Raw genomic sequence first — 22,825 nt, forward strand, 5'->3', positions numbered from 1 at the left:
TGAGATGGGTTCCTAATTCACAGCCAGAATTATGCTCAGCAGATAGCATCTTCCACATATTTAGGATAATACATGAATGAATGTATTCAGGTTTCCATGACTGAAGACTTTCAGCTGATTTGTTTGTTTGTTTGTTTGTTTTTGTTTTTTGAGACAGGGTTTCTCTGTGTAGCTTTGGAGCCTGTCCTGGATCTCACTCTGTAGACCAGGCTGGCCTTGAACTTCTCAGATGATTTTTTTTTAGATAGTATTTTTTTATTCGTTGGAAATTTTATGCATTTATGTAATGAATTTTGATCATATTCTACTACTATAACTCAAATTCTCCTGAGTGCCCCTCACTCTGCCTCCTTCACAACTTGGATTTTTATTGGAGCAGATTTCAACAAAAATTAATTGAAAAATTATCAAAAATAAGAACACTGCAGCAGGCTGGAGAGATGGCTCAGAGGTTAAGAGCACCGACTGCTCTTCTAGAGGTTCTGAGTTCATTTCCCAGCAAACACATGGTGGCTCACAACCATCGGTAATGAGATCTGTCACCTTTTCTGTGTACATAATAAATAAATAAATCTTAAAAAAAAAATACATCTTTAAAAAAAAAATAAGAACACTGCAGCAGCAAGTGAGTCAGACAGAGTAAGTAACCGCTGTACCACTTGTAAACGCCCCTGGCTTGCTGAGGGCTGACACAACATAAATCACCTGACTTCAGGGGGGAGTTGAGCAGTGTTCAGTTTTTGTTTTGTTTTTTTAAAGCAAGTTCCTTGGCTCAAGCTCAAAACCAAAAATGACAAACAAATTCCCCTGCATCTTAGCCAGTTTCTGTGAGTGGGAGTTCTTAGGGATCAGTTGGCATTTGTTCATTCAACAGGTACTAATTGTAGTATCTGAATACCAGGGACTTAGAAGTCAGTCACTCAATACTCTGGAGGATAGAGAATGGACTGGGGGTGGGGCAATAAAGTGGAAGACAAAATGAAATAAAAGATTTTGAAACTGAGTCAGGTGGTGGTGGTGCACACCTTTAATCCCAGCACTCGGGAGGCAGAGCCAAGCAGATCTGTGTGAGTTCAAGTCCAGCCTGGTCTATAGAGTGAGATCCAGGAAAGGCACAAAGCTACACAGAGAAACCCTGTTTCGGCCCCCCCCCCCCCCAAAAAAAAAAAGAAAGATTTGGAAACTGTCACTCTGGGCTTGATCTAACAAATTGTTTTTCCTGTAATTACATTTTACTATTTGCCTTTGGTTAACTGCTTGTGGGGGAGAGGCAAGAAAAGGGGAGGATGGATCCACAGCTCAGTAATAACTAGAATAAATGCAGACGACTTATATACCAGTGCATTGGTACTCTTATATGGCTAGCTACCTATTGAAGCTGCCTATTTGTCTTTATTTATTTATTTATTTATTTATTTATTTATTTATTTATTTATTTATTTATTTATTTATTTAAGGTAAGGACTTACAGAGTGCATGCATGCTTGTCTGGAACTTACCTTCTGACAACAACTTTTTCAGTACTTTGATTACAGATATGTACTGGCATGCCTGAGCACATTTAATATTAGATAATAAATACCTTCAGGCTCTTTATCTGTATGAATAGTAGGCATAAGTTTTCTTGTCTTCATTCAGTTATGTGTCATTCTTCATGTATTAGCTTTGATGAGTGTTGGCAGAATATCTTCTTAGAACTTTAAATGTATTAAATTATCCTCACAAAAGTTAGTTTCTATCCATTACTTTAGAAATGGTCTAGAAACTTAGTTATTTACCTAATGCTCTAGGAATCTGTAGGCTACTCTTCATGTTCTGTTTTTATGAAAGGGGAGGATCATTCTTTGGCACTTAGTAGTTCATAGACTAGTCTCGGAATTCCTTCAGAATATCATACAGCATCTGACTAATACATATTACTGTTTTCTTGTTACTTTGTCAACTACTAGTTTGTTGTCTGCCCTGAGTTCTGTTATTAATTACTAGTAATGCTGAATAACAGCACAGAGAATCATTGCAGGAAGGAGGAATCGTAGAAGTCAGTTGGTTTGGTTTGATCTACTTTGCTCTAATGAAATAACTAGATAATTAGCAGTGATAGTTTAATTTATAGTCATTGTCTTGAGATATTTAGGTTTTTGTTTTGTTGTTCAGATAGAGGGGAGGGGTTTTGAGGTTGGCCTCAAACACTTGGCATTAATGATTCTTGTACTTCATCTGGGGATACTAGTTAGGGTTGATCATGCCAGGTGCAGTGGTGGCTGATGCGAAGGTTTTAGTTCTATCTTCTGGCATTCTACTATTTCTCATTTAAAAGAATAAATATGTGACTTAGGGTTAAATATTGTCTGTTATACTTACTCTGTTAAAATTCTGGAATTTATCAGGTTGCCAACTTTTCAAATATGGATGAAGATGACATTGAATTAGAACCTGAAAGAAATTCAAAGAACTGGGAGGAAATCATTCCAGAAGATCAAAGAAGACGGTTAGAGGAGGAAGAAAGACAGAAGGAACTTGAAGAAATTTATATGCTCCCAAGAATGAGAAACTGTGCAAAGCAGGTGACTTTGTCATTTTAGAATATTGTTATAATATCAGTATCACATTTATAGTGAAATGCTCTTTTTCTTTGGTTTATGAACTGTAATGATTCATAATTTTGTTTCTCTTAATGTCTTTGATAATTTGCCTTATAAAATGAGTTGGAAAGTGTTTCCTTCTATTTTAGCAAATTATTTAGATCTGGGAGTTTTTCTTTATTAAATGATGCGATTATTGTAAGAGAAACTATCTTGGCCTGTGATTTTTGTTGTTGGAAGATTTTATCTGACTTCCATTTCTTTTATGTATAAGAACTGTTACGAGATCTTTCTTATTGAAAGAGTTTGATAGTTTCTTCTGAGGAATTTTCCCATTTTGCTCCATGTTGCTGAATTTGCAGGTATGAACTTAGCAACATTCCCTGTTATTTTTATGTCTTGAAGGTATTTAGTCATGAATGCTCTTTCATTCCTAATTAATGTTGGTAACTTTTTCTGGATCATTCTAGGCACAGATTAATCAGCTTTATGTATTTTTCAGTGAACTAGTTTTTTGTTTCACTATTTTATGTTTCTGTTCTGTATCATTTTTTTTATTTTAATTTGTTCTTTCTTAAAGATGAGTTTAGAAACTAAATTGAGATCATTCTTCACTATTACCACATCTAGTGCTATAATTTTCTTTTAAACACAGCCTTTTTTGCATCTTCCATATTTTATCATCTGTGGGTGTTTCCCTTTGTTCACATCACTGTATTACTTCTCACTTTGGCTTCTTTGATCCATAATTTAATTGGCAGGTTTTCCGAAGATTTTTTTTTTTTTCTTTCACCGTGGAAGATCAGAAACTTTATTCATAGGGCTTGTTGCTGCTTAGATGATTATTAGCCACCATGTGGTTGCTGGGAATTGAACTCAGGACCTCTGGAAGAACAGTCAGTGCTCTTAACCAGTGAGCCATCTCTCCAGGCCTCCCCCCCCCCCCAAGATGTTTTTAATATCTTTTGGAAAAGAAAAACACTCAGTACTAGATTTCTTTTTTCTTTTATTGGGATATTACATTGTCTTGATTACTGAGTGTTTTGGCATCTTACTACATTTTGAATAAGTGAGAAACTTCTGTTCCTTGTTGTTCCCCCAAAGGAGTAGAATCGAGTCAGTAAGAGTCTTGAGGCTTTGCTACCCATCCTGGAAAAGTCAACTCCTGCCTTTCCTTAGGCTTACTCTAAAAGTCAGTTTCACAAGTCCTTCGCCCTGCTGGTCTTTATTAAATGCCCAGCATGGGTTTTTGGGGTTTTGCGGAGCCCTCGCACACAGGTGTCCTGTGTTCTCAGGTTTGCTAATTCTCACCTTTAGTAAATTGCAGCTGGCTTAGTTCTTGTACTTGCTTTTATAGTCCTCGATTTCCACCACCTGTGTCCTCACAAATGAGCCATGGTTCAAATTTCTTCTCCTCTTGGAAATATTTTGATTTAGATGTTGAAGTTGTTCTGGGACTTAGTTTTGCTATATGTTTAAAGTTATATCTTTATAAATTAGGTTTTCAGTTTGGGTGGAAACAGTGTCCCTACCAACTTCTTACACAACAGGCAGAAGTAACATTACTATAAATGGTATTTCATATTTGAGCTTGTTTCTGCAGACTCCAGTTACATTTTTTAAATAGTGAACAGGAAGCATAGCAAGACATTAGTTCTTTTGAAAGGGTAAGATGAAATTAAAACAATGAAGAATGTACTGACTTACTTAGTCTTTAGCACATAAGGCTTTGGAAAAACTCTAGAGATTCAGTTTATGGTTTGTCATATTCATTAAAAATAAAATGTTACAAAGAGGTATTCATGTGCTCTGTGTGTGTGTGTGTTTTTCTTTTTAAATATTTGATCAGCTTATTTAGAAAAGCAATGGAGGATGATATTTAGATGGAAAATACTTAAAAGGGAGAAGAATCTGATTCCCCAGATATATCCCTAACAATGCTGCTGTAACATGCATCACCACAGCATTTCGAATCACCCTTACTTGGCACATGAGCTTGGATTCATGCTAATTTTCAACTCTTTTCTTCCCTTTACAACACACGTTTGAATAGCTTCTCAGCATTCCATTCTGTGGATTACTGTCTACTTCCTCTTTAGTAAATGCCTGAATTCCTTTATTGTTCTTTATGTAAAGAATTTTACTGATCAATCTCCTTCATTTTCTGAAGAAAAATGCCTAGAAGTGATGTGTTTGGGTCAGCAGAATGATGACGTTTGATGTTTATGATAGAATATTGCCAAATTATCCTGTTTTAAATAAACAGCAGACATACAAGAATTGTACCTATTTCTAACATTGCAGATAGTGACCATTATTGTTTAGTGTTTATCAAGTAGATACATTTAAGAAGAAATTATATTTCATTATTTTTCTTTTAAATATAACTGAGCTAATAGAGTTTTGTATTTATGCCATTTAACTGATTGCCAATTAATAGCCATTATTATATTTTTCAGAAAGCTGATTATTTTCTTGTTGCTTTATAAGAATTCCTCAAGCACTAAGTTCAGTAGCCCTTTATCATTACGTGTTATATAATTCTCTATTTGATTATAGCTTTTGGCTTTGAATATATGCCATATGTGGATTAATTTAATTTTTTTTTTTTTTTTGGTTTTTCGAGACAGGGTTTCTCTGTGTAGCTTTGCGCCTTTCCTGGGACTCACTTGGTAGCTCAGGCTGGCCTCGAAACTCACAGAGATCCGCCTGGCTCTGCCTCCCGAGTGCTGGGATTAAAGGCGTGCGCCACCACCGCCCGGCAAAAAAAATTTTAACATTAGGTTTTTTTAAATTTATTTTTTACATTCATGATATTATATCCTGATACTACTATCCATTTGTGGGGTTTTTCCATCACACAAAACAGAGATTCTGTACTTAGGAAATCATTGCTCTATATTCCTTTCTTTTCTGTCTTGAGATAACATCTAACTTTTCTGTCTCTATGAATTTATATATTCTGTATTTTTCATGTAATACAATTCTATAGTATTTGTCCTTTTCTTGAATGTAAAAACATTTTATGTGTAACTGCAGGAGAATAATACTCAGATAGCCTGAACATAAAAACAGGTTATAATTTAAAAGTCCAGGGTTATTTTAAACAGTAAAATATTTTCTCTGTAGAAAATAGTATAAATGATAACATTTCCCAATAAGCCCTTTAAGCCAAATGATAGCTGAATTATACATATAAATATTGCTTAGATTCTGGGATACAGAAGAAATTAGTATATGTGCTGTCTAAGCAAGCACTTTTCAAGTTTTTATAGTAAGTTCACTGTGTTTATCTTTGTCCATAAAATATAAGACTTCTTTACTCTGTATTTGGGGATATTCTTGTTTTTGTTTTCCAGATAAGTTTCAATGGAAGTGAAGGGAGGCGGAGCAGAAGCAGACGGTACTCTGGGTCTGATAGTGATTCAATCTCGGAAAGGAAACGACCGAAGAAACGTGGGAGACCACGCACCATCCCTCGGGAGAATATTAAAGGATTTAGTGATGCAGAAATTAGGCGGTAAGAGGACATAAGACCATTTTGTTAACTTGGTGTTTTTAGAGCATGAAACTAAATATAAAAACAAGATTAAAGGGTTTTAGAGGGTAAAAAAATAAATATTTGGAGAGTTCTGCTTTTAGATACTGATTATAACTTTGAAAAAAAGGTATAACATCTAATGTTTGCATGTTATTTATTATTACACCACTTGAATATTAAAACTGTTTCCTCTTATTGTGGTTTAGAATGATCCCTTTGAAGAAAAAAAATTCATTTTAGCACAGTTCATACTACATTTATGTTTCCCAGCATTGCTAAATTTGCAGGTGATTAATTTAGCTCTGTATTTTTCTTGTTTAACTTTGAAAGTAGCCATGCATTTCTGGGGCAGGGATGGACCTCAGCAATAATACTCAGGCTTTGCCTGTCTAAGAACCTGGGTTGCATCCTCCGTGCTACAAAACAAAACAAATATAAACAAAAAACAAAAAGAAAAAAAGAGGAAAAATAACAAACAAAAATGTTGTCTCTGCTATGGGCAAGTAAAAATGGAAGTCAAGTCAGGCTGGCTGTGAGGATAAGCCTGCCTCTGTTGAGAGTAGACTTGTCTGCACATGTCTTCAAGGGGAGTGAGAACAGCTTAGCTTATGGAGTACCTTCACCTGTAAAGTTTGATAAAAGCTTGTTCATTTTTGTGTTTTAGAAGTTTGTTTCTTTCAAGTTATTTTTAACTCTTTTCCTTTAAATCATAGACCTGACAAAGTTCTTCCTCATTGTTCCTACAAGAAAACTAAATGCATTGTTAGTTTTCGTTAAGGGAACTTTTATGACCATCTGATTTGCTGGACTTTGTGTCTTTAGTTGAAGAAGCATTTCATCTTCTACTTTCTGGATGTTTCCCTCATCTCTCAACCACTTAAGTTGCTTTGTTGTGACGTAATTTTTTGTTTTCCATTGTTGGTATAAGGATCACCTGAATTAACCCTTTGAGTAAACCTTGATCAGCTTTAGGAGTGTGATGAGGCATAGTGGTTGGTGAGCACTCTGGAGACACTCCACTTGTGGTAGCTTTGAACCTTTTTTTTTGTCTTATGAAAATAATAAAGTAATTTCTAAAATAAAAATTAGCTTCTATTGTTTTATTTATATTGCTATCTTAGCTGCTTCTTGGGTGTTACAATGTTTTATTTGGTATAACTTAATGTCCTATAAATTTATAGCTTAGTTTCTTCATTTTTTTTTCTTTTCTTTTTTTTTTTTTTAAATCAGGGAACAGTCCTTTAAGTTTTTACCAAAAAGTGTTTTGGTTTGGTTTGATTTGGTTTTTATTTTTTTGACACAGGGTCTCAGGCTTCCCTTGAACCCCTTATCCCCATGCCTCCACCTCCCCAGTGCTAGCACTGTAGACGTGCACTCAAGTAGTTTCTGTTTTTATATGCATTGTGAATGCAGAGGGGTGTGTGTCTGTGTCTGTGGTTATTGTTTTTGTTTTTTACAGTACTGGGAATCAAATCCAGGGTCTTTGTGCATTCTCGGCTAGCTCTATACCAATGAGCTACATCCCCAGTTCACTTAAATATATATGTGTGTGTGTGTGTGTGTGTGTGTGTGTATAGTATATATTATATACATATATAATACATATATACATGCACCCCCCACATATATATATATACATATATAAACATTTTTTTTTATAAAACACATTTGAACCAAACATTTATTTTCTGTTAGGTTTATCAAGAGCTATAAGAAATTTGGTGGTCCTCTGGAAAGGTAACTACACTTGTCATTCTCACAGGGTTATGAAATGTGTAATATATTGGCATTTTTATTTGCTTGGTTGCCATTCAGTTTAGCTACTTGATTGAATTTGCTTTAATGAACATTTTTTAAAAATTGGTAGAGACCAAGTTGCAGGTTAATTATTAAATATGTTTGTATGATTTTGAGTCTCCAGAATTTTCTTGTCTTTAAATAAATGTCTGCAAAACACACCTTAATTTGCAATTTGGCAACTGTAATGCATTTTTACTTTATCTTATTTTCTTTTTCCTTAACTACTTAAGAAAGTGTACAGATTTACTACAGAGGGACTAAGTTACTAACCTAACCTCTGGCTTTTTTTGTATTTTGTAGTAGTAAACTCACTGAATACAGAGCATCAAAGACTCAAATTAGTTTGTTCATTTCTTTCTCATAAAAATTCACAAAATAGAGATAAATTCTATTTTATTTTGAGCTGGATTGCTTAAAATGCAACAACATTTGCATGGTTATTTTAGATAATGGAAATAGTGTTGAATGTTAATTTATCAGTTCCACGATAATAAAAGTTTCAGGACTTTTTCATTTATAATTTTCATAAAATTTTATCACTCCTTTTTCAACCAGATCTTAAGATTTTTCATGGTTGGTGTATACAGTCTCCAGGAGCCTACCATTGTTCTGTATGAATTGTTCACCGTTATTATTGCTCATGAACGTGTAATGAATTGGTTCTCTGATAAGTCATCCTAGTTTTCTGTCTTCTGTTATACGAACTGGAATTTAAAGGGTAGACAATAGAGTAATACTTGGATTTTGAAATAAAATAAGCTTAGGTTTGGTTTTTTTAATTGTATCATTTCATTTAGCATATTTACCTGAAAATTGTATCATCTTAATACAGATTAGATGCAATTGCTCGAGATGCTGAATTGGTTGACAAGTCAGAAACAGACCTCAGAAGACTAGGAGAATTGGTGCATAATGGTTGTGTTAAAGCTTTAAAGGACAGTTCTTCCGGAACAGAGCGAACAGGTAGATCCCCTCAGTTAACCTGGTTGTCAGTTTCAAATGATACTGAGCCATTCTGAGCGATAGGAAGTGCAGAGTGGAGAAGAGAATCGGAGTTTGATGGCAGTGATCTGTGCTTTAGTCCCTGATGTGTTGTTCTCTTGGAACATAATTTGAGAAATTACTGTTATGCTGTCTTGAGTACATGAGTGGATGAAGAGATTTTAAATATCCACAGGTGGTATTATTTTGGAACATGCATAGTTATTTCATTATGCTTATTTTCTCATTCATTTACCTAAGGAAAAATATCTACATAAGGTTTAGTAATCTGATGCACTGGAGAAATCATTGTGAAATTCTTGTCTAGGGGCTGCTGGTGTTAACCTATCTCTTGCACTAACTGACACAATCTCACAAGGGATTTGTTGTGAATTCATACCTTCTGGTCTAGTTAGTAGTATGTATAGTTAGTTAAATTGATGAGATTTTATTTTTTAGCAAAAAAAGTAATACATATTAAATATTAAAATAAGTAATAGCATATGCTGTTTTGTTTTGTGAAGTACATAATTATATATAGATATGTATAGATATCCAGATATCTATACATAGATATCCGTACAGATATGTTTTTCTATACTCTTGTTTAAAATAAGGTGGCAGACTTGGAAAAGTGAAGGGGCCAACATTCCGAATATCAGGAGTACAAGTGAATGCGAAGCTAGTCATTGCTCATGAAGACGAATTGATACCTTTGCATAAATCCATTCCTTCGGATCCAGAGGAAAGGAAGCAGTGAGTGACTTGCCTTACAGATTCTGTTACTTAGTAATTGTGTTATGAACATAGGCTAACATTTTTAACATTGTAAACATTGTAACATTTTTTTGTTACATTGTAACAATGACTATTGTTTTTTTTTTTTTTTTTTACATTTTTGTAACATTGACTATCTGTCAATGAAAAGTTTTAGTAAAATATTATAAAAATTTTTATTTTAGGGAGTTACTAAGTTGCAGTTATTTCTTCCTTTAATATTAGGTATACAATCCCATGCCACACAAAGGCAGCTCACTTTGATATAGACTGGGGCAGAGAAGATGATTCCAATTTGTTAATTGGCATCTATGAGTATGGCTATGGAAGCTGGGAAATGATTAAAATGGATCCCGACCTCAGTTTAACACACAAGGTACTTAAGTATTTATTCTTTTACTCTGTTAATTATTAATATTGGTTTTGAGTTATTTTAATTTTTAAAAATTATTTTGAAAATAAGTTTAATTGAGAATAAGGAAATAAAGGTCCTAATTATGTGATTTCTACATTACAGCTTGCTTCTAATGAAATAATTGAATTTAAATCTGAAGATTTTGCTTTTATTTCTGAATTACGTTTTTGTTATTAAGACAGGTATAATTTTCCTTCACATTACTTGGTTAAAAATTTTCCATTATTAAAGGAAACAAAAAGGAACCTTAAAGTCTTAAAATACCCTTTTAAAAAGTTAATAATTTTAAGTAATGGTCTCACTATGTCAGAACCCTGATTCTTCTGTCATGGCCCCTTGAATTCTGGGATCATCGTGTCTTAGAAAATCATATATTTTAAGGAAATATCAACTAATGTTAGTAATTTGGGTGATTTTATTTTGTTGTACTAGCTAACACCTTTTCCTTCCTTCCTTCCTTCCTTCCTTCCTTCCTTCCTTCCTTCCTTCCTTCCTTCCTTTCTCTTCCTTTTCTTTCTATTCTTTATAAAATGAAAATGTTGGAAGCATTTCTTTGTGTTGTCTTTTTCCAGCTTATGTGTATATATGTGTTTCTGGGAGCATGTGTGCATGTTTGTGGAGATCAGAGAGCAACCTGGCTGTCATCCTCAGAAAGTTCATCTGGCTCCTTCAAGACAGAGTTTCTCATTGTCATAAAGTTTTCTAGTTAGGTTAGGCTGGCTCCCAGTTAGCCCCAGGTAACCTTCCATCTCTTCCTCTGCAGTGCTCAGGGAGTACCTTAGACAGTTTTGTTTTGTAGCATGAGAGTTCTTGTTGCTTTGGTTTGTTTGTTTGGCCTTTGTATGTGTTTTGAGGCTGTGTGTGCGTGTGCATGCAGTGTGTTGACACAGGACTCACTAGCCTGTTCATCCAGGCTGGCCTTGAGCTTGTGATCGTCTTTCTCCTGAATGTTGGGATTTCATGTGTTTGCCATTACAGTGGCTAATCTGAGAGGGTTCCTCTTCGGTATACTTACAGAAGTTATTTATTTATTCCAAGAGACAGACGGCAGTGAATACTGGTAATAATCCTAGTGCTCAGAGACAGGAGAATTACCCCAAGTTTGAGGCCAGCCAAGGCTAAATAAGTAAGACTGGATCTCAATAAAGAAGAGAAGAATGGACAGGCAGTGGGGCGCACACCTTTAATTCCAGCATTTGGGAGGCAGAAGCATGTGGTTCTCTTGTGTTTGAGGCCAGCCTGGCCCATAAAGCAAGTTCCAGGACAGCCAGGGCTACACAGAGAAACTCTGTCTTGGAAAAACAAACAACAACCAGAGAGAGTGAGAGAGAAGAATGAATTTGTTTCCAAGGAAATTAAATTTGTTTATGATAAAAGTTTAAAAACTGTATTTTGTAGCCAGACGAAGTTCTGTTATTACTACCCAGCTTCCTGCCCTCTTGTAGTATACTGCATACTTTATTCTTCCAATAATATTATAAGTATTAAAAACTTTAGTGTGTGAGATATATTCATATTTATTAAATTGTATTTTTTCACCAGTAAAATTTTTATGTTATTTACGAAAGACAGCCTGAAAAATGCATTGCCCTTTCAGATTCTTCCAGATGATCCTGATAAAAAGCCACAAGCAAAACAGTTACAGACACGTGCAGACTACCTCATCAAATTACTTAGCAGAGATCTTGCAAAAAAAGAGGCTCAGAGACTTTCTGGTGCGGTAAGTTAAAAATGTGGATGTTTAAAATCAGTTTACTCTTGTAGAGTTATTTGACCATGCTAGATGTCTGTAGTTAATGTTAAGAACTGCATTGTTCTTTAATTTAATAGTTTTATTTGGTTATGACAGTACAGGGAATGCTTTTTGAGAGGCCAGGCCTATATATTATTTCAAAGTATTATAAAGTTTAATGGAGAGTGTCAAGGGTTATGGATTTTATTAGGCATTCAAAAAAGATTTTTAAAAAGGCTTTATAAAAATGTATTTTCATTGTATGTGTATGAACATTTCTTGTGCATGTTTGTATTGTGTGTGTTGCCTGGTGCACATGGAGTCCAGAGGAGGGCGTCAGATTCCTGGAACTGGAGATAATGCATGGTTGTAAGCTGCCATGTGAGTTCTGTCCTTTGCAAGAGCAGCACATGCTGTTAACCATTGAGTTATCTCTACAGGCCCCAGAGTGATTGATTCCTCACTCCCGAATCTTTTCAGACCTTTAAAAGTTTGCCTGTAACCATGATGTCAACAACTACCTGTGTGGTATCAAAAAAAAACTTGTATCACTGTGTTGGTGCCACTGAATTTAGTTGTAGGTGATAACCTGAGAATCTCTCTGAAGGAATAATTGCAGTACCTTTGACATTAATACGCTGGATGTAATAAGTTGTGTTCCCTCTATTGACTCTAACCTTGGTGCAGCTCATTACCTACATGCCAGTATTGTGTGTCTAAGCTTCATAATAGGTTTTTGATGTTTTTAAAATGGGAAATCAGTGACATTGATTAAATATAAATAATTACTTCTAGGGAGGTTCAAAGAGGAGAAAAACAAGAACCAAAAAGAATAAAACAATGAAGTCCATAAAAATAAAAGAAGAAATAAAGAGTGACTCATCTCCTCTGCCTTCAGAGAAGTCTGACGAAGATGATGATAAAGTAGGTACACTTTTGCAATAGCAGCTGTTAGTGTGGAAGGGAAGTTGAGCTTTAGAAATGGAATTTTTTCATTTTTTGGTGGTTTATAATATAGATTTATCATAGCTGCAATAGATACATGGGTGAGACACAGATCAAAGGCCCTTTCCTTTCAGACTCTTGCCAATTAAATGAGCCATCTCTTTTAATTTTATTCTGAACTTGAATGAGACTGGCTTACTTTAGAGAAAGGTAAATATTGCATGTATCATTAGTAAAAGGATTCTGAGTTACATTTTTTAGAACCCACATACATGCAAAAAGAGTTAAAAGGAAGGTAAAAGATAAAGAGGATAAGGAAGATAGGGAAATAATTTAAGGAAAAAGAAGACAAAGAAGCTATGTAGAAAGAAAAAGTTGGCAAATCATAGTATAAAACTTAGAAAGTAAAAAGTTGTATATTTACATCTTGGAAGATAATAGCATCAGCCCAAACTATTTTCAGTAACTGAGTTCTTCAGAAATTTGTGTGGGCGTATATTTGAGGGGAGCAGTTGGTTTGAACACCTTTACAAGATAACATTACTAGGAGACATTTATTCTTTGTTGTTGATGTTATTTAGCAAATTAGCAAGGAAATTTTACTAACAAACCTAGCAATAGTAAAGTGGGCCATGTTCAAGGGCTAAGAGGTCTCCAGTGAAGCTGGGAGAAAGTGAAATAAATGACTATTCACTGAAAATTAGTACTTGTAGAAGAAAACAAGAGTAATTATTCTGAAAGAGCTAATCATGTTGTCTTTATAGTTGGGCTTTTGTTTTGTTCTCTTTTTCCAGTTGAATGAATCCAAACCTGAAAGTAAAGACCGGTCTAAAAAGTCTGTGGTGTCAGATGCTCCAGTTCATATCACTGCCAGTGGAGAGCCAGTTCCCATAGCTGAGGAGTCTGAGGAGCTGGATCAGAAGACATTCAGTATTGTAAGCTCCAGAGCTTCTCATGAGAACTGTTCAGTCTTCAATAAAGACTGAAGTAGAGGGGTTAAAAAACTCAGGCAACTTTTATGTTGAGGATTTTAAACTTTTCAGTTCCTGCTCCAGTACTAGTGTACAAAGGTTGTTCTTACTAAATTCAACCTTCTATAGATCAGTTAAAAAATTACCATAGATCAATAAAGACTTAAAATTCCACTTATAAAGGAAATCAAGATGAAATAATGGAGAAGTGCCCCCAGTGATACAACAAGAAGGTGTGAAATTTCTAAAGTTTAAACTAAGAATAGAAAATGTGTTGTTACAGGCTGCCAAGAAGGAAATAGTATAAATATACAAATAGTTTTACTGTGTACAAATGCATACCTTGTTCATGTGTCTCCTTTTAGAGAGTTGTAGAATTTGGATCTTTTTCTAGTGTGAGTCGTTAGCTTCTTTAGTTGCTGTTGTTAGACCTGAATTTCGTCTTAGGTCAGTTTTGTCACTGTTAATCAGTTTTAGCACTTGAAAGAGACACTGTCACCTCAGCAGCCACTGTGCCCAACTCTGGCTTTTGTCCCTTGTGTTTAGACTCCAAAGTATGAAATAATAAGCGCTTATTCATTATCTGATTCTGAGATGTGCTTTAATATAGGTTTAATCATTTTTTTTTCATGTTCTTTTAACTATAATGGGTTGTAATAGTTTTTGTAAGCTTCCATTTTCATTGCATAAGCACATGTGCTGTGTCTGGACTGCGTCTCTTCTTTGGATTCCATCTCTTCTCTTTCAGGATAGCCTTTTTGCTTGTGACCTAGATCTAACTTCCCTGTCCATTGTTAAAATTGATTGCTTTTCATTATTCTGCCGTGGAGGAGAGTGGTGGAGGGGAAGATGGTGTGCTGTGTTCTGAGGTGGAAACATTCAATTCTTCACTTGAACTTCTTCCCCTACTCCATCTGCTTTACTGAGTAAGGGGAGATCATACCTCTAACTTTACTCACACGTCCTCTTTAGCCTTCTGGTTTTCAAGGAATCGTTAAAATAGCAAGTTTCCTATTGTACCCAATGCATGAATTTCTTTATTCTTTTGTATATCCTAGAGAAAAAGAATGTAATAACTTTAAGCATATATTCTTGAGACAGTCATTCTGAGCTTCCACTGGATTTTACTAGCAAGCAAGTTCTGTTGACTCTACTTGAGGAAGCCATAGCTACTATATCACTAAGTTGTAGCTGCTATGTCTTGTGTCCTTCAGAGGCTCTTAACTGTTTTGGTCTTCTCCATCCTACACCGTACTCTTTCCATATGGAAATTTGTACTCTAAACAGTTCCCACAGTCGTTACAATGATACGGAAGGTGAATCACATCCTGTCATCTCTGTACATAGAGCTCTCAAAGTTTTTTCCATCTCTTTCAGGATTAAAAATTCCTCTCAAACTTGTAAAAGGCTTAAGTGTCTGGTTAGTTCTCACCATCTGCCACCTCTCCCACATGGTTCCAGCCACACTAGCATTTGATCTAAACCTGTCGTCAAAAAACGCTTTCAGTATCTTCACAAACATCACTTTTTCCTAGATTCTAATTACGTAGTTGTCATCACTGTTTCTTACCATCTGTTTTATCATAGAGTCTTGATTCCATAAAGTTATATCTGTTTTGTTTACTTCTCTATTTTCTAGGTTTATTTATAACCCTAAGAAAACAATATATACACTGTGTACAAATTTTATATTTCTTGTGTGAGTGTATAATGTGTGTATGTCAGTGCTGATATCTGCAGCAGGACATACACACATGGAAGTCTTAGGACAGCTTTTGAGACTTGGTTCTCCTGCTGTGGGTTCTGGGAATCAGATTCAGGTCGCCAGGCTTTATCAGCAAGTGCTCAGTGCCTCATCTCTCAAGCCCACTTGTGTTTTTGAGGCATGGTCTCACCTGTTGCTCAGGTTGACCCTGAACTCATGCTCCTGCTTTAGCCTCTGAAGTACTGGGATTGTAATTTTGAATCACCATACTTGCCTGGTTTATAAAGTTTTCAGTAATAGTTGGCAGAGAGCAATTATGAATAAAACTAAAATTGGGTAGGAAATGAAGAGTTCTTTCACATAGCCCCAGACCTCCTTTTTTTTTCTAGTGTGGTTGGCTCTTAAAATTTTTTGTTTTGTTTATTTTTTGAGGAAGTATGTCATGTAGCTCAGGCTGGCCTCAAATATAGCCAAGGAAGATCTAGAACTTGTGATCCTCCTGTCTTTGCCTCCTGAGTTCTTAGATGTAGGCACAGACCACCACACCCAGTATTACGCTCTGCTGCAGAACTAGCCCAATCCCACAAGCATTCTACTGACTGAGCTACAGACCTCTCTTCATGGGTGGGGCTGTGTGTGTCCTGTGCACAGTCTGTCCTTGACCATTTGTGCAGCTAGGACGTCCTTCCACCCAGATCCTCCTGCCTTCTCATGTTGCAGGACTATGATTTTTCAGTTGAAAAAAACTATAATTCATAGATTTGATTTTAAATTATTCCTGACAAATAATGGAGAACTGTCTACCAACTTCTACCAATAGGTAGTAAAACAGAGTAAATTATTCATGAACAAATCTACAACTAAGATAATTCATGCCGGGCGGTGGTGGCACACACCTTTAATCCCAGCACTCGGGAGGCAGAGCCAGGCGGATCTCTGTGAGTTTGAGGCCAGCCTGGGCTACCAAGTGAGTCCCAGGAAAGGCGCAAAGCTACACAGAGAAACCCTGTCTCGAAAAATTAAAAAAAAAAAAAAAAAAAAAAAAAAAAAAAAAATTCATAATGGCCTCTCAGGGCAAAAGTACAAAGATTTTTTTTTTTTTAAACCAAGTAGCATTATGTTAGTTAAATATATTATCTAATGATGACTTATCTGTATATTTGTAGAACTAAACCAATTTCCTTGTCATCAATATAAACTTAAATTCGTACTTAACAGTCATTTTCATAAATTTATCTAAACTCTTGGGCTTTTTTTAGTGTTACTTCAGTAAAACTGAGTCAGAAAATTTGGATATCATTTTATAATTGTGTAAGGTATTTATTAAGAAAAGTGGTTTCTGCTGGCTTTGCCATATTCTCCAATCTTCCAGAGAAGCAGCAGAAGTCTTTGTAGCCATAGTGTTCTGCCCTAAAGGTTTTAAAGAATAGATGATTTATATCAGTTGCTTAATTCATTTTAATATGTATATATATATTTTGCTTGCTCGTTGGTTTTTTGCTCGTTTGCTAGCGAGCTCGTTATGTGGAGGCGCTCTCTAACATTTTCTGTCTATTATAATGTATGCAGCCTGGAATGTACTTGTTATACTTCTAGTCATTAATGTTGAAGACTCCTTAAATGGTACACTGTAGTATTAAAAGTAGCCAAAACTCTATAAAATCAAAAGCTTTTACTTCCACAAAAGCTGATGTCAGGTGATAATGGAAGCTTTCTTTGCCTGAAAAAAAGCAAAAGAAGAAAATACCGAATGTATAGAATGTTTGAGGTGATGTATAACTGCTTATTTTGAAACTAGGCAATGCTGTGTTCATTCATGTAAATATCATGAACAATTCAGTTTACCTGAATTGCGTTTTTAATACGTGTATTTCTGTTGTTTTCAAGTGTAAAGAAAGAATGAGGCCAGTGAAAGCAGCTTTGAAACAACTTGATAGGCCTGAGAAAGGCCTTTCGGAAAGAGAGCAACTAGAACATACTAGACAGTGTTTGATCAAGATCGGAGACCATATCACAGAATGTCTGAAGGAGTATTCCAATCCTGAGCAAATTAAGCAGTGGAGAAAGTAAGTGGGACACCTTTGAGGAGATGTTGAATTCATAATTTTAAGTGTAACTGTGTTTCTTCACTTATTTTCTACTTCCAAACACATAGTGGGAAACAGTGCATAGAGGGTAAACTTGAATGGTTCTTGTTTTTATGTGTGTCTCTGTGTGTATGTAGTTGCCTATGAAAGCCAGAAGAGGGTTTTTCATCTCCTGATCCGGGATTGTAGGCGATTGTGAGCTGCCTGACTGTATGCTAGGAACTGAACCTCGCTCTTCTAGAAGAGTAGTGTGTGTTTGTAACGCCTGAGCTGTCTGTGCAACACCTGGTTTCGATTTTTCCTTTTACGTTTTTTTGTTCATGAGTATTTAATTTTGCTTCATAAGCTTCAAGTGGCATCTCTGCCTTTAGAAAACAGTGAGTAGTAAAAAGAAATCTCCCGGCTGGAGGGATGGCTCAGTGGTTAAGAGCATCGCCTGCTCCTCCAGAGGTCCTGAGTTCAATTTCCATCAACCACATGGTGGCTCACAACCATCCGTAATGAGATCTGGCGCCCTCTTCTGGCCTGCAGGGACACATGCAGACAGAACACTGCATACGTGATAAATAAATAAATCTTTAAAAAGAAAATAATTTCACTAAAGTTCAGATTACATTCTACTTAAAAATGTGTTTATATTCATAAAATGAAATTGGCAATTGATCTTTATGCTATAGACTCACTAATTAACAGTGCAAAATACAAACCTTTTTTTTTTTTAGGACTAGTAGAAACAGGCGATTTTAAAATTATAAATATGATCAGGTGTGGTTTTCATTGGTCAGCCATTTTAAAGATTATTAGGTGTGGATGTGTTCAGTCTCCTAGACAAGTTAGGAAAGAAAACAGGCACCCCTGAGTGACACTGGCCCGTTAACCTACTGATTTCTTCACTCCGTATTCATTTCAGCTACACATCAAACCAAAGTTAATGACACTTGTACCGAGTGATGGTGATTAAAATTCTAAAGTGTTCTATGCTTGTGCCCATGTCTTCTTACACTCATGGAGGACCCATTTGTAAAAGAAACTAGGAGGTTAAATAAAGAATTTGTGTTAAAAAAAAATTGAGCTGTCACATTAGAGAAATCACTCACCTATTGGAGTGATCACGGGGTTTGCCATGAATTGTTCAGTCTTCGCCTTGGCTAACTTTGGTTTTTATGACCATACACAGTAAAAGCTCATTTTTCAACTAATGTATACTTTGAGTATATTGCAAACAATGAGAAACAACCCTGAAGTTCTGTATTCATAATGTCTGGCTTAATTTTTCCCTTGTGGATGGAATAGATAGAAAGTAATTCCCTTTTCTATAGGGATAGGTTTTAAGACAACCATTTCCCCATGGATGGTGCGTGATACCACAATTGTACTGAATGCTGGATGATACATTATTATTTCTCTCTATAGGCATACCTGTAATGATATTTAATTTATAAATTGGGCTCAGTAAATGATGAATTTCCCTTCTCCTCTTTATTTATGTTCCTTTGTTCCTCCCTTTCTTGGAGAAAAGTTTTTCTTTTTTAAGAACAAAAGTTGAGTCTAGCAAGATCACTCAGTGGGTAAAGGTGCCTTCTGCCAACCCTGTTGACTGAATTTGATCCCCAGGAGGTATCCACATGATGGGAAGTAGAGAGCTACCACATGTGCTCTGCGGCATACATGCCCACACACATGCACACAGAACATGGACAAAATAAATAAAAATATTTTTAAAATAATAAAATAACAGAAGAAAGAATAGCTTACATTTAGACCTATCATTGGGCATGAGGTCCTGGATTTCATAGCTAGCACTGTTGAAACAGAAATCAAACAAGAAAGAAAATAAAAGCAAATGATAAAATAAAAGAGCTGGCCTCCTGACAACTCAAGAGTAGTTGCTGAGTTTTCAGGATGAAAGAAGACAAAAGACTGCTCTTAAAAAGTTGATAGTGAAGACCAGAGCCGTGATTGTAGAGCCAGCGACTAGACATGTCTCCACAGCAGTCCTAGTTGCCTGCTTTAGTTATTGCTCCCTGATTCTCTGTTTTTGTTCCATGTGTCTTAAAAACAACTAAAATGAAATGCTGTTTCATTTAAAGGCCACTGTAATACATTGAGGACCAACGGGATTTTGTTTGTTTGCCATTTTCATATGTCTCAAATGCTTACCCTTTATACAACAATATCTTGTAAAAAATCTGAAGTTAGGGCTGGGGACATGTCTTCATGCATAAAGAATTTTTATTCCAAGCATGAGGACCTGAGTTTGGATCTCCAGAACCCACAGAAAAGCCAGGTGGGTGTGACAGCCCTCTGGAAATCCAGAGACCACAGTGTGTGTATAGTGGAGGACAGGAATACCAAGAGCACTTGTCAGCCAGGTGAGGTGTGTGACCTTGTTCAGTTTGTAAGGTGTCATGTGATTGAGGAAGACACAGTTTTGCATGTGTCCGTGCCACTGTATACACATGTACTCACATACATGTGAACATAGTCACACACTACACACCAGCACACAAAATATTTGAAGTAATACTAATATTTTACAAGGGGAAAAAAAAATAAGGGGGAAGTCTTTGTAGGCCTGCACTGGGTATGGCAGAGGAAGCACCCTGCACTGGAACTCCTTGAATGTGGTGCTTGTTCTAGGTCTTTGTGAGTCCTGATGGTAATCCCACTCACCTCTGGCGCTTTGCCCAGGATGAGAAGTTGTTCAAGTGACACATAATCAGGAATTTGGTTTCTAGCTAGAGTTTTCTAAAGCAAAATGTATTTTATAGAAAATTTAATTATTAACCAAAAGGCAATTTACTAATAAATACCCTACCTCTTATTGTTGTAACTGCAGACTGTGTATATGTTAAAGCTAGACTATAATTTAAAAGCTAGGTGAATTTTCTGTTTCTGTAGATTTCAGGTATTATTCAGTTTGTTATTTCAACCAAGTCTGCTTTCAAATTATATTTTAAGATAAATATAACTACTGCCTTTTTTGTCTTATGACAACTAATCTAACAGGTTTAATTTGGAAGGATAGTTGATAGTTTGGAACTATATTATATATATAACCACTATTAATGTCTACCTTTGTATGGGAAAGGCCTAGACACTAGATGTACTGTGTTATACTCCAGATTCATATTCCCTGTTTATTATTCTTGTGGCTATTATGTCCCATTAAAAATGAAAATTATTGTAATGTATTACTTAGGACCATTCTTTATAAACTTAATCTGTTATCTGCTATTGTTCTTACTCAACTATTAACATATCTGATATTACACACATAATCTATATTACTGAATGGATCTTTGACTGCTTGCTTAGTGTGTGTGTGTGTGTATACACACACACACACACTAATATATATAATGTACCATATATATATATATATATATATATATATATATATATATATATGGTACATTTCAAATTAGGATAAAACACTAGATTTCATCCTCTAAAAATGAAGGGATTTGAAAGAGAAATAAAACCATTCATGTGATTGGAGACTTATGTGTGCATGAAATTTTGAAAAGTAAACGTGAAGATTAATTTCATTATTTTATTACTTAAAAATTATTTTGTTTTTTCTTTGTGTATGTGCATGTGCATGCATGTGTGCCTGAGCACGCCACAGCACATGTAGGAACTTCTTGAGAGACTTGGTTCTCTCCACCATGGAAGTCCTGGGTTTGAAGTCAGGTTGTGAGGCGCAGCATCTTGTACTTGCTGAGCTACCTTACTGGTCTCTGATAATTAATTTCTTTAGTATGGACTTTGTTTCTTCCATAGAGGGCTATGGCTAAGAGAGTATAAGAGGTTCTATGATAAAACTAAATATTTTTTACCAGATTAATTTGCCATTTTTTTCTTCTAGAAACCTGTGGATTTTTGTATCTAAGTTTACTGAGTTTGATGCAAGAAAATTGCATAAATTGTATAAGCATGCTATTAAAAAACGACAAGAATCTCAGGTAATTGGTATATAATACTTTATTCTTTAAAGTATGTCATTAAAACCATAAACATTCTTTATTATCTAATAACATGGAGAATTCAGTTAAGAAAATGTAGAAGTAATGAATAAATTTACACATACCACTAGAGTGCTGTGCCTGGTACAAACAAGATCCATAGCATAAGCTTAAATTTAATAGGCAAGGAACAGGATATTAAATTGGCCTTGTGAGAAGTAATTATGAAAGGAACATAATATTTATATGGAAGAGAAACTGTTCGGTATTATCTAGAACAATCACAACAAAACAGTGTGAAGCCTCAGCTACAGTACAGAGGAGGAGGAGGAGGAGGAGGAGCACACCCTATCTGTGATGCTGTCACTGACAGTGTATGCTTTGTATTTAGCCATTAGAAATTTTCAGACAAACTGCATTGGAGTGTTGCTCAATAAAATTACTGAACAATACCCATAAAAAATGTCAAGGTTATAAAAGAAAAGACTGCCTCAGAGACATGATGACTAATTGAAATGTGGGTTTCAGATTGGCTTCTGGAGCAGAGGACATAGGAGAAATGAGAAATCTGACTGGAACGTAGTTGGGCTGATAGTGTATCATATCATGCTGTGTCACACACGGAATAACATCAGCAGATGGGTGGTGCGCATTGGAGACTGTCACATCTTCTTCAGCTTCTCTATCAAGTCTAAAATTATTTTAAAATCAGTTTTTAAAAATGTGGAGGAAAATTTTTTGCCTAAAGAGAACTGTAAATTTTATATTTATGTATTCTGTGTATGTATAGTATGTGTACATATATAGTATGTATAGTATGCATACCTTATTCAACATCAGCATTTTCTTAAGGATACCCAACCTAAGCCCACCACTGCACATACTGTCCTATAAGAGTATTTTAAGCTACTTGAATGTGTCTGATAAGTGTTTGCTTTATTTCAGCAAAACAGTGACCAGAATAGCAACGTTACTACTCATGTGATTAGAAATCCAGGTAAACCTTTAAGATTTCCTTCTTTTTCTTTCTTCTTTCTTTTTCTTTCCTTTTCTTTTTCTTTTGTGAGTGTGTGTGTGTAGGTGTGTGTGGGAGTGTGTGTGTGTGTGTGTGGGTGTGTGTGAGTGTGTGTGGGAGCGTGTGTATGTGTGAGTGTGTGTGTAGGTGTGTGTGTGTGTAGGTGTGTGTGTGTGTATGTGTGTGTGTGTAGGTGTGTGTGTGTGTATGTGTGTGTGTGTAGGTGTGAGTGTGTGTGTGAGTGAGTGTGTGTGTGTGCCTATGGGAGCACAGAGGTTAGAGAGAGGTTTGAATGTCCTCCCCTGT

At 35.6% G+C, this 22,825-nt stretch overlaps 1 protein-coding gene across 2 annotated transcripts in view; it reads left to right on the forward strand.

Moving 5' to 3' along the window:
• Chd1 (chromodomain helicase DNA binding protein 1) overlaps window positions 1–22,825 on the forward strand; it is an 80,729-nt gene that overhangs the window by 52,596 nt on the left and 5,308 nt on the right. For both annotated transcript variants that reach the window (XM_028866571.2, XM_028866572.2), the window contains exons 23-34: window positions 2,388–2,564; window positions 5,942–6,102; window positions 7,819–7,860; window positions 8,756–8,886; window positions 9,522–9,660; window positions 9,907–10,057; window positions 11,694–11,816; window positions 12,624–12,752; window positions 13,568–13,708; window positions 17,337–17,515; window positions 21,408–21,504; window positions 22,450–22,501. In XM_028866571.2, the coding sequence (XP_028722404.1) occupies window positions 2,388–2,564; window positions 5,942–6,102; window positions 7,819–7,860; window positions 8,756–8,886; window positions 9,522–9,660; window positions 9,907–10,057; window positions 11,694–11,816; window positions 12,624–12,752; window positions 13,568–13,708; window positions 17,337–17,515; window positions 21,408–21,504; window positions 22,450–22,501 (1,522 nt within the window). The remainder of the gene's footprint in view (window positions 1–2,387; window positions 2,565–5,941; window positions 6,103–7,818; window positions 7,861–8,755; window positions 8,887–9,521; window positions 9,661–9,906; window positions 10,058–11,693; window positions 11,817–12,623; window positions 12,753–13,567; window positions 13,709–17,336; window positions 17,516–21,407; window positions 21,505–22,449; window positions 22,502–22,825) is intronic.

This window comes from Peromyscus leucopus, chromosome 8a (assembly GCF_004664715.2).
Source record: "Peromyscus leucopus breed LL Stock chromosome 8a, UCI_PerLeu_2.1, whole genome shotgun sequence".
Classification (NCBI taxonomy): domain Eukaryota; kingdom Metazoa; phylum Chordata; class Mammalia; order Rodentia; family Cricetidae; genus Peromyscus; species Peromyscus leucopus.